At 42.1% G+C, this 18,119-nt stretch overlaps 1 protein-coding gene across 1 annotated transcript; it reads left to right on the plus strand.

The window, feature by feature from the left end:
- Positions 1-3,902: 3,902 nt before the first annotated feature.
- On the plus strand, positions 3,903-16,448 carry LOC308671780 (myelin-associated glycoprotein-like). Its single transcript, XM_081334216.1, has 8 exons — positions 3,903-4,257; positions 5,569-5,865; positions 7,544-7,801; positions 9,495-9,755; positions 10,399-10,686; positions 12,190-12,286; positions 13,160-13,256; positions 15,692-16,448. The coding sequence occupies exons 1-8, from the start codon at positions 3,918-3,920 to the stop codon at positions 15,836-15,838; spliced, it is 1,785 nt and encodes a 594-aa protein (XP_081190342.1). The 5' UTR covers positions 3,903-3,917; the 3' UTR covers positions 15,839-16,448.
- The last annotated feature ends 1,671 nt before the right edge of the window (positions 16,449-18,119 follow it).

Here is an 18,119-nt window from a genome sequence, read left to right on the forward strand (position 1 = left end):
TGTTCTCCAAAGCACCTGAAGGCAGGAGAAGAAGCAACAGATGGAAACTAATCAAGGAAAGAAGCAACCTAGAACTACGGAGGAAATTCCTGACAGTCAGAACAATTAATCAGTGGAACAACCTGCCTCCAGAAGCTGTGAATGCTCCAACACTGGAAGTTTTGATGAAAAAATTGGACAGCCATTTGTCTGAAACGGTATAAGGTTTCCTGCCTGAGCAGGGGGTTGGGCTAGATGATCTCCAAAGTCCCTTCCAACATTATGATGATGATCATCATCAAAATTTGGGTGCTTGGCAACCAGCATGTATTTACAATGATTGGAGCAACCCAAGGTCATGTGATTGCCATTTGCAACCTTTCTAGCCTGCGTCTGATAAGCAAAGTCAATGGGGAAAGCTGGATTTGCTTAACAACCGTGTGTTTCACTTAACAACTTCAGCTATTCAGTTAATCGTATAAAAAAATACATAGTAAAATCAGCCATGACTCACTTAAAAATTGCCTTGCTTATCAATGAAAATTCGGGTCCCAATTGCCATACCTCAAGGTCTACCTCTACAGTACCTTACCCTGCCAGTTATGGGTTGTCCTCGACTTATGACCACGATTGAGCCCCAAATTTATGTTGCTAAGCGAAACATTAGTTAAGTGAGGCTTTGCCCCATTTTACGACTTTCCTTGCCACATTTGCTAAGTCAATCACTGCAGTGGTTAAGGTTAGTAACATGGTTGCTAAGTGAATCTGGCTTCCCCATTGACTTTGCGTGACCCCTGGGACGCTGCAACCGTCATAAATATGAGTCAGCTGCCAAGCCTCTGAATTCTGATCACATGACCATGGGGATGGTGTTATGGTCATAAGGGTGAAAAATGGGTCATCAGTCACATTTTTCAGTGCTGCTGTAGCTTTGAACGGTCACTAAATGAACTATTGTAAGTTGAGGACTATTTGTATTGGCAGGGATATTGTTTCCTCCTTGGTGCTTCTTTCTAACTATATAAAATTATATGTTTAAAAGTCAATCAGAAAGACAGTGGGTTATTTGCCAAATGCAGCTCCTTCGTGTGTCCTTTTTGTTAATTTACGGGATTTTTCTAACTTCCTCTTCCATGGTTTAATGGAATGCTCCCTTTGTACTTTCAGGGGTGTTTGGGGTTTGTGTCAAACAAGTCTAGTTGGAGGCCACATCCCTGTGCTCAGAACTCCACCCTTTTTAATGATGTGTACCGTCAAAGGAGTTGGGCTTTGGGCATAAAGATGTAGCTCCCGTCTTTGAACGTGAAAAGTGAAAAGAAGAACCAGGGATGACATGACACCAGTGTTTGAGGGGCTGCCACAAAGAAGAGAGGGAGTCAACCTATTTCCCAAAGCACCAGAAGGCAAGCCAAGAAACGATGGACGGAAACGAATCAAGGAGAGAAGCAACCTGGAATTAAGGAGAAGCTTTCTAAGAGTGAGGACAATTAACCAGTGGAACGGCTTGCCTCCAGAAGCTGTGGGTGCTCTAACACTGAAGGCTTTTAAGATGAGACCGGACAACCACTTGTCTGAAATGGTACAGGGTCTCCTGCTTGAGCGAGGGGTTGTACTAGATGACCTCCAAGACCCCTTCCAACTCTGTTTTTCATTTCAGAAGGGACCCTCCCCACTTTTCCAGAGAATAAAAGAAGGGAAGAAATTTTTAGTCTTGCAAGATTTTGTTAATGTAATCTTACAGTAAAGATATAGCCGGTACTCTTGATTGTACTTCTAGTCTGGATTACCTTGAAGGGCTAGCAACAGCCCAAGATCATGACCACCGGTCTGGAATTATGAGTTCTTAGGTTGCTATTGCACCAGGTCTACAGGTCAGATGGGTTAGCAGAACTTGGCTTTGGCAATCCAGAAGCCTGGCCAATTTTTCTTCTCCACCCCATCCCAAACAAGATTTAGTACCAGTATTTCTGCTTTTTTCTACCACCTCACTGCTTTCATGCTGGAAACCTTTCTCCTTGATGCACAAAGATTGTTCTTAACAGATGGGCTGGGGGTGGACATCAGATTCCAATACTGCCACAGTTCTCTGCACTGTTGCCCTAAGAGCACAATCAGGCAGTGGAGAATATATGAAATACTGCTTCCCTCTGCTGGCACAATAGAGCAAACAAAAACAATATCTTGATTTTTTTTTTTAAAAAAAGAAAAAATATTGTTATATAAACATTACAGAACATTCCAACCTTCGGGAGATGACCTCTCCTAAGTTGGCTTTGTAAAAATTAAAAACAAACAGATATTACTGTATAGGATAAAAATCCAACTAAGATGCCTTGGATAACACCAAGTTCATATCTCTATGACAGGGTTCACACATGACACTAAGAGACACTATTTCCTTAACCATAGTTTGCTGTGTAAACTACAGGTAGGCTGGCTTTACACAATATGCTATGTCAAATCAGACAATATTATGGCTTATGCGATGTATGAATGCGGCTTTGGTGCAATTATGACAGGCTCTGCTCAGCTTCCAACACTAAACATGTATGCATCAGGAGGTTTGTGTATAACTTCCCACCAATATTGTATAAAATATCAACAGAATGGATGAAACCATTTTACGATTGAGCATCCTTAGATTCAGGTTGTATCCAGTAGCCTTAAACCCAGCGTTTCTCAACTTGGCCTTTTGAAAATGTGTGAACATTCAGGGAATTGAACACAACACAGAGTAACTAAGGTTGAGAAACACTGCTTAAAACCCTTCAATTGCCTGAATATTGTCTTTGCATGAATGCATAGCTAATGCATACGATATGCATATTAGCCGTAACTGACATAGTTATGGGATGCAAACAGGAAACAACTTCTACTGTACTGGCAAAACCCCAATCTCTCCTTACTGATGGTCTGATGCTATGAATGCCAGAGGTCTAGATAGCAATTTTCTTTTGTAGGATCTCTCTCTTTAGAAGTGAAATCACAATGGAAAGTCACGTCTCCTAGGGCATGTTTTCTCAATCTTGACAATCTTAAGACATGTGGACCAACTCCCCGAAATTTCAGAGTTGACATACACATATCTTAAAGTTGCTAAGTTTGGGCAACACTGCTCTAGGGAATGTTTTACTATGCCAAACAAATGACTTTGAATGTCATCCTATTTCTCCCTATTTCCTTTAGGTTGACTACACATTTCTTCAAAAATAAACAACATGACATTCTTCTGCAAGGTGCTGCTGGCCTTCTGGGTCCTATTTGAAGGTACTTTTGGACAAAAAGAATGAAATCTGTCTTGGTAACATTCTCTCAAATTGCATCACGATGACCCATCAGAAACGTATGACCTATCTCATGTAATTCTTTGTAGATGGGGTTTCAAGTTGCTTGTAGACCAATTTCTCACTGGAATAACTACTGGAGGCATCAATTATCCCCCAGGAGTTTATAATGATACCAGTCTCAGGGGAAGGAAATCAAGAATTCCCCAGTCTCTACCCTGAAACTGTCTCCCATTAAATCTATAGTTCTGAGAACACTGTTCAGTCTCACTGCTGAGGCACTCTCAGCCATGGAGATGAAAGATCTCAATGGCCTTTCCTGCTGATTCAAAGGCAGCTGAGACGCCGGTAACACAGATATGAGGCAGGGACCTCAAGATTATCCCTATTCGTTATACCCAGTAAGAGGGGCCAGTGATCTCAATCAATATGGTACAAGGCAGCTTTTGGGTAAAGCATAAACTGCCAAGTGGGTGACTGGTGCCACCTGGAGCAAACATGGAGAAAGAATGGTCACAGCAGATAATGAGAAAACTCAAGATCAGCCATGAAGCAGGCAGTCATTCAGCAACCGTATGTTTTTCTATCTCATTCACTGTGACTCTCTTCTGCCTCCTTTGCAAAGGGGTCTTGGCAGGACCGTGGAGCGCCTGGATGCCCGAACACATCACTGCCTTTGAGGGCACCTGTGTGGTTATCCCCTGTCGCTTCAACTACCCAGAAGAGCTACGTCCAGCAACCATCCATGGCATCTGGTACTACAACAGCCCATACCCCAAGAATTATCCCCCAGTGGTTTATAAATCCCGCACCAACATTGTCCATGAAAGCTACGCTGGACGCAGTAGACTGCTGGGAGAGCTAAATTTCCGCAACTGCACCCTGCAGATCTCCCGTCTCAGCCCTGAATTCACAGGGAAGTATTACTTTCGAGGAGACCTCGGTGGCTACAATCAATATACCTATCCAGAGCACTGCAACCTTGAGGTCATCAGTGAGTATCAGGCAATGCTAGTGGGAAACACCAGTTCTAACTCTTGCTTTGACAGGGTTGAGTCTAAGCTGGTGAGCTCTTTCACACAGTATGAGAATCAGCAGCAATTAAGGGATGTAGAAGCCTTCCATAGAGAGAATGGAATGGAATGGAATGGAATGGAATGGAATGGAATGGAATGGAATGGAAGGGAAGGGAAGGGAAGGGAAGGGAAGGGAAGGGAAGGGAAGGGAAGGGAAGGGAAGGGAAGGGAAGGGAACTGTTTATTGGCTAAGTGTGATGATTGGACACACAAGGATTTTGTCTCCGGTGCATAAGCTCCCAGCATACATACAATATAAAATGATGATACATCATTTTGTTTGAGTTTGCAATCTCAAATAGAAACAATTCAACTAGCTATCTGCATTCAAGAAACTAGTCTGTAAGAATAAATAGATAAATCAAAACTGCCGAGGTATTTTGCTAGAGTTATACAATGAGCCTTATCTCCTTAGAGAAGGGGTACAGTAACAGTAGCTGGACTTGATAGATCCTTCTCCACAATGGGGCAATCTGAGCTCATAAGGATTATTTTTAGTATTCTCCAAAGAAGCTAATCTTTGATATATCCAGAGTTCCTCTAACACTACAGTATCAGTTCCTAGTGTGTGAATTTGATGTAATGGCAGTTACTACTACTAAATACTGTTAAAACTCTCATTGTATTTATCCGTTTGTCTACATGTACCCTAAGGTTAGTCCAAACTTTGCACTTTGCTGCAACCATTTTTAATCAAGCTATTCAAAATTGGCTAACTTAAAGAATGTGTAAAACATCTGTGACTCATTACTTCTGTGGGACTAAAAATCCCACGATGATCAGTTTTATTCATAAAGTCGCAGCCATTGCAGTGTCACCAGTTACGTAATCATGATTTTCATCACTATGTGTCAGCTTCCCACAAGCAAAGTCAATGGGGAAGCTGGCAGGAAGTCAAAAGTCGCTCCCACTGCTTTCTTAACCTTCCCTTGGTCATTCTGTTTATTTGTTTAGGTAAGTAAATATTGACTTATTATTGAAGCTTGCTGCCACAGTTATTTTTCTATTTATGATACATATTCTTCTAGATGCTCACAGGACTATCCAAGCTTTGGGTTAAAAAAAAATAGCCTAAAATGTAACACTCATTCTGGTCATATCGGAATGCATTACCTTTCTCTTAAAGGATGATTCAACCGGTTTGACTAGTACCCTCTAAATTGGAGGAAAAGATAGGAGTGGGGGAGATTCCGTTTTCTACATGTTCTCTGTCTCTTTCTACTCCATAGACAAGCCCACCGTTGTGAATCCTCCAGAAGTGGTGGAGGGTTCAGAAGCAGAGCTGCGCTGTGAGGTGCCTGACAATTGTCCAGACATGAAACCTCTCATCACGTGGATAAACTATGAGAATTTGGCTGAACATTCAGTCTATGCACAAATAGAGGAAGAAGGTGGCACTTGGTCACTAATCTCCATCCTTAAGTTCCTACCACTGCGTGAGAACCACGGCCATGAGGTGGGCTGCAAAGTCAGCTACCCCAACACCACTTTTGAGTTTGAGGGCTTCTCGACACTGGATGTCAAATGTGAGTTGGACGTTGATAAGTAGCACTTTTAAGGCAGTTTGCCATCTTAATCTTGGAGAACGCTGGAGGACTTCTGCCACAAGACTTGATGGACTCGGGCTCTTTAATTACCTCCATACTATGATACATCCTGACGTGATGTTGCTTTTCTGCAACCATTTAAAAGCAGAACTAGAACCGCGGCTCAACATGTAATAAATTATTAAATAGATAGTCCTTGACTTACAACAAATTGGTTTAGTGATCGTTCGAAGTTGCAGTGGCACTGAAAAAAAAGACTTACGACTGTTTTTCACACTTAAAAGCATCCCCAGGGTCACATGACCAAAATCCAGATGCTTGACAACAGGCATGTATTTATGATGGTTGCAGGGTCCCGGGGTCATGTGATCACCTTTTGCGACTTTCTGACAACGTCAGTGGGGAAATCAGATTCATTTAACCATGTTACTAGCTTAATAATCACAGTGATTCACTTAACAACTATGGCAAGAAAGGTCATAAAACAGGGCACAACTCACTTCACAAGTCTTGCTTAGCAACGGAAATTTGGTCTCAACTGTGATCATAAGTCAAGGACTATTTGTAGTATCGGGAAATGCCCAACATCAAGATACAATTCTGTCTTTCACAAAATAACTATGGTGAAAGAAAGCCCTGTTTTCTAATGTAAAAGTCCATAATTTCAATTAAGATGGCTCAAGCTTCTGTCCCAGAAAATTGCTTCCTATTCTGCATGGGTGGGAGAGATTAGCAGTTAATTTAGCACTTAATTGTGTGGCAATTAATGGATTCCTGGCGCCTGTGCCATGTGAAAAGCATTTTTTTTGTTCCTGATTTAATTTTAATGTATTCTTTTTTCCTTTTTTATTGTCAAAGATGATCTGCTTTGCAAGTCACATTCCTCAAACGCACATATTTCATTTCTCATGAGACTTCCTTCATCTCTAATCAATGTCACTTTCTCTTCCATGCGAATACAAGTAACTGGGAATATATGATTTTAAGTGAAAAATGACCCAGAGTGCTAACAGCTTCTCACCCACTTGTCATTTTTCCCTCTTAAATTCTGAATCTGCTTTTAGTTCATATACAAACAAAAAAGCTAATGTAGCCAGGGAAACGTTACACACAAACATAAAAGTACTTTTTTTTAATTAGACAGCTATCCACCTTCTTAAAGGCCTTGCAATCTCATCATTTAATGGAATAAATTTGCTCAAATTCTGCTTTTGTTCACATGGGGAACAAAGGGGGAAAAGTACTAATTGGACTGTGAGCAAGAAAGTCAAGATAGCAATAGCACTTAAACTTATATACCGCTTCATAGTGCTTTTACAGCCCTCTCAGCCTATTGCTCCCAACAATCTGGGTCATTTTACTGACCTCGGAAGGATGGAAGTCTGAGTCAACCTTGAGCCAGTCAGGATCGAACTCCTAACAGTGAGCTGAGTTAGCCTGCAATATTGGATTCTAACCACGGCACCACCACAGCACTCATGATGATGATGATGATGCAATGCCCATAAAACACAACAACAAAAACAGTTTTGGTTGCCCTAATGGGTTTGAATTTTTTTGACCATACTTGGCAGATCCCTTTCTTACTACCTTTGTCTGCTGCAGAAAGAAAACTGGATATGCGCCCAAAGCCGATCTCTTTATCTGTCCTTTGCAGATCCACCCCGTATCCTGCAAGTGAACTCCTCCGTGGAAGTCCTACACGGTGCTCACGTGTTCTTGATGTGCATTGTGGACAGCAGCCCCATAGCCATGATTACCTGGCTCCGAGAAGATGAAATTCTCCACGAGGACTTAGCTGGGAACCTCACCCTCTACCTCGACAATGTAACACACCTGCAGGACGGCATCTACACTTGTGCGGCAGAGAACATTTATGGCAAAGACAACCACTCCCTTGCCGTGTCTGTGCTGTGTGAGTGCTAATCTAGGGCTGTGGAATGGAATCCCCATTCTGGGATAAAGCCTACTTTTATTTATTTATAAAATTTATTTGCCGCCCATCTCATATCCAACAACTCTGACAGCGAGCAGAACCTGGAATCCATTCACGCTACCCAAAGTTTTTATGACGTCCTTTAAAATTTGTAGAAAATTTTGAGTAGCTTGAATGGGTTCCAGGTTATGCTCGCTGCCAGTGTCTTGGATACATTTTAAAGTTTAAAATGTAAAAAATAAAAATGGAAGGATAAAGTTGTGCTCTCAACCCTGGAATATTACAGAGCTGGATATATATTTTTTCAACTCCTTTTAATTTGTCTTTTTTTTAAGTAAAAAAAATGCATTAAGACTATCAAAAGCATAGCATGAGGACTTTTAGTGTGTGCATGTGTGTGTTTGTAATTACAGCAGAATTTCTCAACCAGAAACTTGAGGATGGGTAGACTTTGTTTCCCAGAATTCCCTAGCCAGCATGATGCCAAAGTTGAGAAGCAATGAATTAGAGAATTACATCCACATGTACTCTGGATGTTTCCATGCCACCACTGTTTTCATTTATCTCTACAAAACATATTGAAACTGAGTAGTGATCATCTTTACATGCTCAGAAACTTTGGGAAATGCAGGACTCACAGCAAAGTGACCTCAACAATTAACTAATAGCAAAGTATGAGAAACAGAATTTTTTTCTGGAGACCAGAGAAAAAGATTTAGAGGCCACATGTTAGCCACAGACCATTGGCTATCCATACAGTACCTATCACTGGAGGTTTTCAAGAAGAGACTAGACAGTCACTTGTCTGAAATGGTATAGGTTCTCCTGCTTGAGCAGGGGGCTGGACTAGAAGACCTCCAAGGTCCCTTCCAGCTCTATTCTGTTCTGTTCTGTTCTGTTCTACCCTACCCTACCCTACCCTACCCTAGGGACGCGGTGGCTCAGTGGGTTAGGACGCTGAGCTTGTTGATCAGAAGGTCGGCAGTTTGGCGGGTCGAATCCCGAGTGCCGCGTAACAGAGTGAGCGCCTGTTACTCGTCCCAGCTTCTGCCAACCTAGCAGTTCGAAAGCACGTAAAAATGCAAGTAGAAAAATAGGGACCACTACGGTGGGAAGGTAACAGCGTTCCCTGCGCCTTTGGTGTCTAGTCATGCCGGCCACATGACCACAGAGATGTCCTCGGACAAGTGCTGGCTCTTCGGCTTTGAAACGGAGATGAGCAACGGCCCCTAGAGTCGGAAACGACTAGCACGCATGTGCGTGGGAACCTTTACCTTTACCTTTTATGCAGCAGGAAGAGAAAGGATTGGGAGGAAAGAGGGCAGGCTTTTTAGTTCAGGAAACTGGTAGGCACAGTCCAAGGTCAGCAGTTCTTTTATTTTGTGGTTTTCTATTATTTTGTCCCTGGCAAACATTTACTTTTTTTTTTTTTGAGAAAAAAATGACATTTTTAGCACTGTGCGGGGGAACCTTTACCTTTACCTTTACCCTACCCTATTCTACTCGACTCTGATATTGCTAAATTTGAAGGAGTTTCAACATTGCTTAAATCTTTGAAAGAACATCTTTTGAACCATTCTGGGATGAGGAATCTGCTCTTAGTTAGGGTGACCATTTGCACCATGTTTTGGTAAAAAAAAAAGCATATTCTTCCTGACTTGTCTCCCTGCAGATGCTCCGTGGAAACCAGTAGTCAATGGATCAATGGTGGCCATTGAGGGAGAGCCTGTAACTATTTTCTGCAGCTCGCAGAGCAGCCCTGAGCCAACGATCACCATCTTCAAGGACAAGAAGGCATTAGCCACGGGGATCTACCGAAACCACGTGGAGTTGGAGTTTGAATCCGTGTCGCACGAAGATGACGGTGAATACTGGTGCACAGCAGAGAACCAGTTTGGCCAGAGCAGCACTGCTTTCAATCTCACCGTTGAATGTAAGCACTGGCCTTGTGCCCTGAGAGACCTCAAGACCTCAAGCATATTTTGGGATTGGGTAGTGTGTGCTGCTGGATCATGCACTTTGAATGCAGCTATGAGCTCTGTTATTTCCAATGAAAGATCCTTTCTTAAAGCTTTGGGGAACTTTTGGCAGTAAATTTAGATAAAGCTGGAGAAGAGGGACTAGCTAATTTCTCCTCTGTATTATTGTGGACCTGGAGCTATGCCTCTCCCCATTTATTCTCTTTTCCCTGATGTATTCGTTGGAAGTGTACATCCAAAGAATGTGGACCAACCCATTGTTCTGTCATATGCCTTTGCATAAATAGAGGGGTTTCCATACAGAGGACTTCTGTAGTCCAAGAAAGCTCTTAAGAGCCGTGATGGCACAGTGATTAGAATGCAGTATTGTAGGCTAACTCTGCTCACTGTCAGGAGTTCGATCCTGACCAGCTCAAGGTTGACTCAGCCTTCCAGCCTTCCGAGGTCAGTAAAATGAGGACCCAGATTGTCGGGGACAATATGCGGACATTTGTAAACCACTTAGAGAGTGCTGTAAAGCACTATCAAGTGATATATAAGTCTATTGCTATTAGTTCATCCTGTGATTGTACTTCAGCCTCTTCTTTTTCTCCACAGTTGCTCCCCGTATTCTTCCGGACTCCAAGTGCACTGCTGCTCGGGATACAGTGAAATGCGTCTGTGCGGCCAAAGCCAACCCAGAAGCTATGATCACCTTTGAGTTGCCCACTCGCAATGTGACGGTCAATGAGACTGACCGGGAGTTTGTGTACTCCCAGAAAACAGGCTACGTTGTCACCAGCATCCTGACTGTTCAGAGGGAGGTGGACTCTCAGCTCTACATAGTCTGCTCTGCCAGGAATCTCTACGGCATCAAGAACCAGCAACTCCAGTTCCATCACTCCAGTGAGAGTCCCTGCAGGCAAACATCTCCTCTGATCCCTCTGGTGCTCTTCCTCAATCTATTGGGCCATATGGGCCTCTAGGTCAGCCTCCCCAGGGCTGTCATCAAGGGCCAGCCTTATTAGTTGTCTGCCAAGGCTCACACACCAATATTGGCCCACTGCAAAGCCAGCAGCCCCCTGATCTTGCTGGGTCTCCCCCTGGCTGGGGCTCTTTCCTATTCAGTTGCCCTCTTCAAGTGAGAAGGCAATGACTACTACAAAGAACCACAACTTTTGCTTACCTTGCCGTCTCCCTCTGGACAGGAATATGAATTAAACCTAGTGTTAGAAGGCAAAGTGTTGAAAAGAAGTTCAACAAATTGGCCAACTTTAGCCTGGCAAATAAACAATCAAAAGATTATGTGTTAGAGGTTTTCTATCAGCTGGGCTTTCACCTATAGGTGAGAGACCAAACTTGGTTATCTCTGACTCCAAAGAACCTAAACTATCACCATTAAATTGCAAGCAAAAAATATTTTCATTATATACCATACTGGGCAAAGCAAAACCTCTTGAGAGTATAAGCTAGCAGAGTGGGACAGGCAGGAGGTATAGAAAATTCCCCCACAAAAAAAATGCAGATCAGTCATGTGATTGCAGGACACTGCAACCAGACAAAAATGTGAGCTAGTTGCTGCCAAGCACCAAAATATGATTGTCAACATCCAGCTCGAGAATCCAAATAAAACTCCAGGTTCATTCCTTTACAAAAATCTTACTGTTTATTGAATACATGGCATGGTAATGTTGAAGCAAAACTAACTCTGAGGTTTCCAGACATGAGTTCATAGAATTAAACAATAATTTCTCTGGCCAAACCCCCACTCTCTCACGTAGTCCATGTAAACAATTTCACTTTGTTATGGGAACCATCTGCTTCCTCTCCACACTTGCTATAGTGTCCTTGGAAAGGTTTCAGGCTCTTAGTCTTCAGCGGAATCGTAGAGGTTTTGTTTCTCCATCTAATCAATTCTAAAGCACTTACTCTAACGGAAAGTTGAAACGAAGAGGCATATAGGTATCAACGTTTCATTTTTGACAGTGATCATGTGACTGTAGGGGAGGGTGCAGCTTCAAAGATGAGTCATAAGTAGCTTTTTCTCTCATAGCTTTGAACAGTTGTTAAATAACTAGTTGTTAAGCAAGGACTACCTGTATTAAAAATCCTTTTGAGCCTCTTCTAATTCCCATTTCCTGACCTCCTCTTTTTTGTGCAGGAGATCCAGTGATTCCATTGATCCCTTGTTTTTTGCAACAGTGAGATCTGTGTAACATGCCCTGCAAATCCAGCTGAGGTTTACTCAACAACCACCATTAAAACAAACTGGTATTGGTGCCATGTATGAACCGACCTTTGATCCCATATTCCTGGTTTACGTACTACTATCATCTTGTCCCTTTATATGGTTTCTCTTTGCATTCACTTTCAAAACTTTCTGTTGACCCGTACCTTCCTTTCTTCCAGACAGTCTGATGTGGGCAAAGGTTGGACCAGTGGGAGCGGTTGTGGCCTTTGCCATACTCATAGCTGTGGTGTGCTATGTCAGCCAGGCCAGAAAAAAGTAAGTTTTGGGGAGAAGAAAAATCTAAACCCAAATTCCTTTGGTTTATACACAACTGAAAATGGTTTTTCTTATGACTCTGAGATGCAAACACAGAGCAGGGTTTCCAAGGTAGTAGATCACCAATCAGGATTTGTGAGCACACTGAATCAAGGGGGGGGGGGGTATCTTAAAATCCACAGTATACACAGCCATCATTGGTCAGCTTTGCAATAAACCAGTATTGTTCAATTTGGCAACTTGACAACTCCCAGAATGGAACTGAAGCTGGCTGGGAAATTCTGGGAGTTGAAGTCTACATGTCTTCAAGTTGCCAAGATTGTAAAACACTGCATTAAGCCATAGTTAATGCTTCTTTAACTATATTTTGGTGTATTATCCGAATCAAAGTTCAAAGCGATGCATATATGTAAGCTTATCCTTAATGAGGAGCCCATATTAATTTCCAGACAAGCTGATTCAGAAACTCAACTTACAATTGTAACTGACCCCCACCCCAATTTCAAAAGTAAGTTGTAGCAGTCATAAAGTGGGTCACTTTGTGACTGCATCCAACTTTTGCCCTTTTTCAGGGCAGTCATAAAGTGAACACGCTGTTTGCTGTTGGAAGGGTTTTTTTTGCCAGAAACTGGAAATACTGGTTTTCCAGCACAAACATCATAAATCACAGTCGTGTGACACAGGATACTGCAAACTGTCATAAATGCATGCGTCAAATGTCAGAACTTTGAATCTGAATTGTAGATCCCGTTTAGCTTCAAGCAGTCACTAAGCAACCAGTCATAAATTGAGGACTACCTGTTTTATGTTGTTCTAAGTCTTACGTTATTGGGGCAGTTGATATTGTTATTGTAATTATTCGCATTTCCCCAGAAAAAACAATGAAAATCCTGGCTTTGGGCAAACAGAAAACCCTCCTGTTGTGTACAGCGGAGACTACAGGACTCCAGGCAATCTGGAAAAATCAGAGGTACGAAGTTGCTTTTGGTAGGATTGCGTTGGTGGGTCCCCTCCCTGCAATACACACAACCTCTCTCACACAATCTCTCCTCTGTCTCTCTTTTGCTGCCTAGCCACAACTGCTGTAACTTGCTTCTACCTATAGGCTGATTCCATTCCCATCTTCTGGAAGGAGAGGACATACTCCTCTCAGCTCAGTATTTTAGAATGAGGCAAACCAGAGAGCTTCTTTAGGGAAGTAGGATGGATGCTTTCCCCTTTAGGCCTTTTCTGGGACAGTACAGGCAATTGCCCTTAGATCCACCCATGGGAAGTGCCCTTCCAAAGGATGCTTTGTTTTGGATATGGTCAGAGAGGGGATTACTTTTTCTTCCTGGTTTTTTTGCACTCAAGTCAGAAGCACCGAGGTGCTTCCTGTGGAAAGGATTAGCTGGTGACATCACCATTGTCCTGGGGATGCCCAGTTTAGCTCTTTTCGTGTCCCCAGCAGGAGCTAAACAAGAGCTTAACCCTCACCCACGACAGCTCTTGGGTTTCGAACGTGGTCTTGCTAAACTCCTGCCCAGCATTCCAACCACTTGAGCCACCGTGCGCCTTCGTTCTTCCTGGTAGCAGCCCCAAACTCCTTACTTGCAGTTTGCTGGCCTATTGATTTCAGCATAAAAAAAAAAGCAAGAGCAGACCCAAAATATGACCTTGACAGGACAAGACACGAGAAGAAGCTCAGATGGCCGTTCTGCCCTACATCACTGTCACGGCCATGACCTATTCCACAAAGATCCCACGGTTTCAATCTCTCTCCCTGAATTAGCAATACTTCACGGCACCCCAAACTCACTTCTTGGCAGGGTGGAGTTTGTCCAAGTTTCTCCCGTTGAGTCATTCGTGACTACTCTTCCTTTTCTAATAGTCTAAAGAGATCTGCTCCCTGGAAAGCCACTGACCTGGCCAAGTAAGTATGGACTTCCCTGTCCACGTGTAACATTGTCATCCTCTCATTGCCTCCTCCTCCTTTACCATAAATGAAGAATACATGCATGTTTTTATGGGCTTTTATGTCCCTTCGTGGCAGGAATCTAAATGTCTTGTCTGGGATAAGAAGCTAAGCAAGGTTGGGCTGGATTATGAATTTGGAAGGGACATCTCCAGGGAATTCCAGCGATGTAGGCTTGATTGGAGAGTTGAATACCTCAGAAGAAGACAGAGACAAACCATTTCTAACCTGGTGACAACTGCATGGACACTCCCATGAAGTCACCAGGAGTCAAACAGGATGCAAAGGAGACGTTATCTTTTAAAAAGAACTTCAGGAGGCTAAGAACATACTGAAATATATAACAAGCTCTTTTCTAAAATCCAGTTTGGAAACAAAGCCTAGAGAGAAATTAATAGAATATTCAGAGGAAGAATCACAACTTGTGGAAAAGAAACTGATTTTTTCCTTATAATTCTTTTTTTTTAAAAAAAAATCCTCCTCATCTTTGCTCTTGGCATTGCCCTCTCAAGACTGACTGAAGCATATTAGACCCACTTCCATGAAAACTGGTCTATGGCTTTCATTTTTATTTTATTTTTTTGCCACTGGAGGCCACATTTCTTTTTCATGTTATTATTTTTAGTTCAAAAAACTGCCCGGCATATGGTAGTAACATCTCTGAAGAAGGCACGGCCAGATTTTTCTGCTCTGCTTTTTCACTTTTGAGAGGGAGATGTTTTTCAGAGGAAAATAGATGTGTTAAGTCTGTTAAACCATTAACCTAGCTATTTTGCTTGTCATGTTTTTCTGCTGTACAAATAGGGTTTTTGCAGTGAATAGCACTTCAATTGGATTTATTTTTTTGCATGCATGCATGCATTTCCCATGTCTGCAATTTGAAGGCAAATTCTATGTTGGCTAAGGGTATTTCCGACTTGAAAAATCACCCTTTTTGACATGGCTCATCTTGCATTAACAGTTATCCTATCTGCACACAGATCATAAGCAGTTCCAAAAGCAGCTATTTAATGTGTTGTGTGACAATATGTTTGCGTCAAATATTTTGTCTTGTGTCTGAATATTCAGATATTACTGGGGGGAAAAGGGCGATAGTTTTGTCAAGTTTCTGTAGTGTCTGTCACCGTCGCCTTCCTGGTATGTTGCATCTATTAGTGGATCTTGGTTAAATATTTGCATGTAAGTGGACGCTTGCCATTTGTGGTCTATTGTACATAGCATCCTGTCCTTTGATTCTACCATCTCAGGTCTTGCAGTGATATGCAACTTGTCTCCCCACCTCAGATGTTGCTGAACTACACCTCCTAACATCCCTTAACATTATTCCTGATGGCCAGGACTACTGGGAGTGTCCTCAGCAATATCTGGAAGCCCACTTTTGATTCTACTACAGGAGAGAGTTGGCACAAGCAATAACCTGATCTTGTTTGTTTGCTCACCTCCTCTTCCAGTATGGGCGCTGTGACAAACGGCTGTTGAACAAGCGTGAGGACCTGGGGATTGATTATGCCAACATAGACTTCACCAAATTGTCCACCAAGGACAAGTACACCCTGACGGAGGAGTTGGCTGAATATGCTGAAATCCGAGTCAAGTGAGGCTTCTTCTCACCACAGCCTTTCTTCCCACTGGAACTATAGTAGTTGAACGAAACCCCAAGCCGTCACCATCATTGGGCTGGCCATCCATCATCTCTCAGGGGACTCCACACTATCCACTGTTTTTGATATTCTGATGTTCACACTCCAAAATATGGGGTGGATTTTCATTTCCTGGAGAGTTCATACTGAAGATCACACTAACACGGATTAGGGTTCCCCTTCTCTCTCCCACACACAAACCCCACAAGTAAACACTTGTCCTTTTGGCCAGCCTACAAGTTAGTTACAGAATGGTAAGAGGGCAGCTCTTTCTGCTTCTGCTGTGGTAAATTCCTAAATCTTGGATACCTAGTCTAATTTGCTAGCAAACGATCAAAGTAGAACATAATTCCAGGTCATAATCATAAGGATCAAATTGACAAATCCAGAATAGCTGTGTTCTTAGGTATCCCTCCATCTGATGGGGTTCCATGAAAGAGGTTGGGTTTCTATGAGAAGTCAATGGATTGGTTTTCACCACAATACCCAGGAGCCTTGATCCTTCTTATCAAGGCTGATGAACATAAGCAGTAGAGTTGGTTCTCTATCTGTCCAATATTCACTTCACATTCCAGATTCAAGCTGGAAAAGAAATCAAATTCTAGCTCACATGACTCAATAACTTTACGCCTTTGTCTTTAACAAAATAAAAAAGAAAGCAGGGGATGGTTTAGGTGCATCATTTATATCTACATGTATAAGACAGTGGACATTTACCACCCTGTTCTGATTCCAGCATCACAGATTTCAGGTTAAAAAGAAACAAAGTGATGAGATGACTGAAAATAATCACCTAGTGAATTCTAGCATCTTCAGTGCACCAACTAGCTATGGTTGAAGAAATATAAAGCCTGCCCAGATGCTGTCCTTTTGACATAGCAATGGTTGGGTGACTCTAGACGACGCTATGAATTACTAGCATGGAAATGACCTGTGATTCATTGTCAAGCCATTTTTACCAGATATAGGTAATGTAAAATTGGATCTAAGCATATTTGTTAAGTAGAGAACTAACTTCTGTTTCCTAGAATGTATGTTCTGTTTCATCAAGGGTTTCCTTCTGCACCCCATAATAGTCCCCAGTGATACATTCCCGTTGTTGTTAGCATGACTAATGAAAGTGCTGTGTGTTTTGCTGAGCAATTGGATATTGTATTCTGTAGCATCCACTCAGTTCTGTCTGCAGCTTTGCCTTTTGAGAAAAAGTGCCCTTTCCAGTAAGTAAATTTGTTGGGCAAAAGATCCTCTCTTTCCTCTGCTTGTTCAATCTCAGGAAAACAGAAGGCTGATCTTTGATGTTTTAAACCCAACAAGAATCCCATTGGTTTTGATGACACTGGAAGGTTATGGAAGAAATACCTTGGATCTTTCATTATTTGCTGAAGACCTATGATTATGTTGAAAACCTTGACTGTTCATCCTCATGGTCATATAGTAAAGCTTTCCAATCATAAAGCAGTTTTACCTACATAAATGTTGGGCTTCGCTTCACTTGATGTGTTCAAGCTGGGGCGAGATAACCATTTTGGGAGGATTTAATTTAAAAACCTGCACTGAGTAAGAGGTTGAACTTGATGTTTAAATGGCTTCCTCCATGATGTTATGACCACTATTGATTGGATGGCCACTTGAGGTAAGGAGAAATGGAAAACTTGACACTTTCTCCAAAAACTACAATAAGAGAATAGGTTGGTTAACAGCCACCCAAATGTGACTGTTATATGTTACAGGCACGAACATGTTAAGTTCTCCAAAGCCTGTGAACATTCAAAACCTGCTCAAAATGGTGGCATTTTGGTGAGTCTTTGAGAAACAGAGACATTATCAGCCAGACAATGAAGTCAAAGTATCTAGTAAGCATTATTCCTTTTAATTTCCCCATTCCTTTCTTTATATCAGTGGCTTAGCAACAATTGTCAGTGAAAAAGGGACAAACAACTAGGATTTCAAGTATCTGAAGCTTTTCATGTTTTTAAAAATAATCTCATGAAAAATTTTTACTTCTTGGAAAGTCCCCAGGTCTATTGTTGCATTGAAGTAATGTTTACAGAACCAAATTGCAGTTTGGTTTTTAAATCAAGGTTCCTCCCAAATCCCCATCTGTTCCAACACACACATATCCTGTGTTTTTGTACTGTACAGAAAAAAGATACTGTATTTTGCTGATTAAGCAACGGTTGAATCATTGTTTTAAAAAGTTGTCAAAGTTGGTAATTCATGATTCCCAGCTGGGAAGGAA

Source organism: Vipera berus (assembly GCF_964194415.1).
Source record: "Vipera berus genome assembly, chromosome: 9".
NCBI classification, from domain to species: Eukaryota; Metazoa; Chordata; class Lepidosauria; order Squamata; family Viperidae; genus Vipera; species Vipera berus.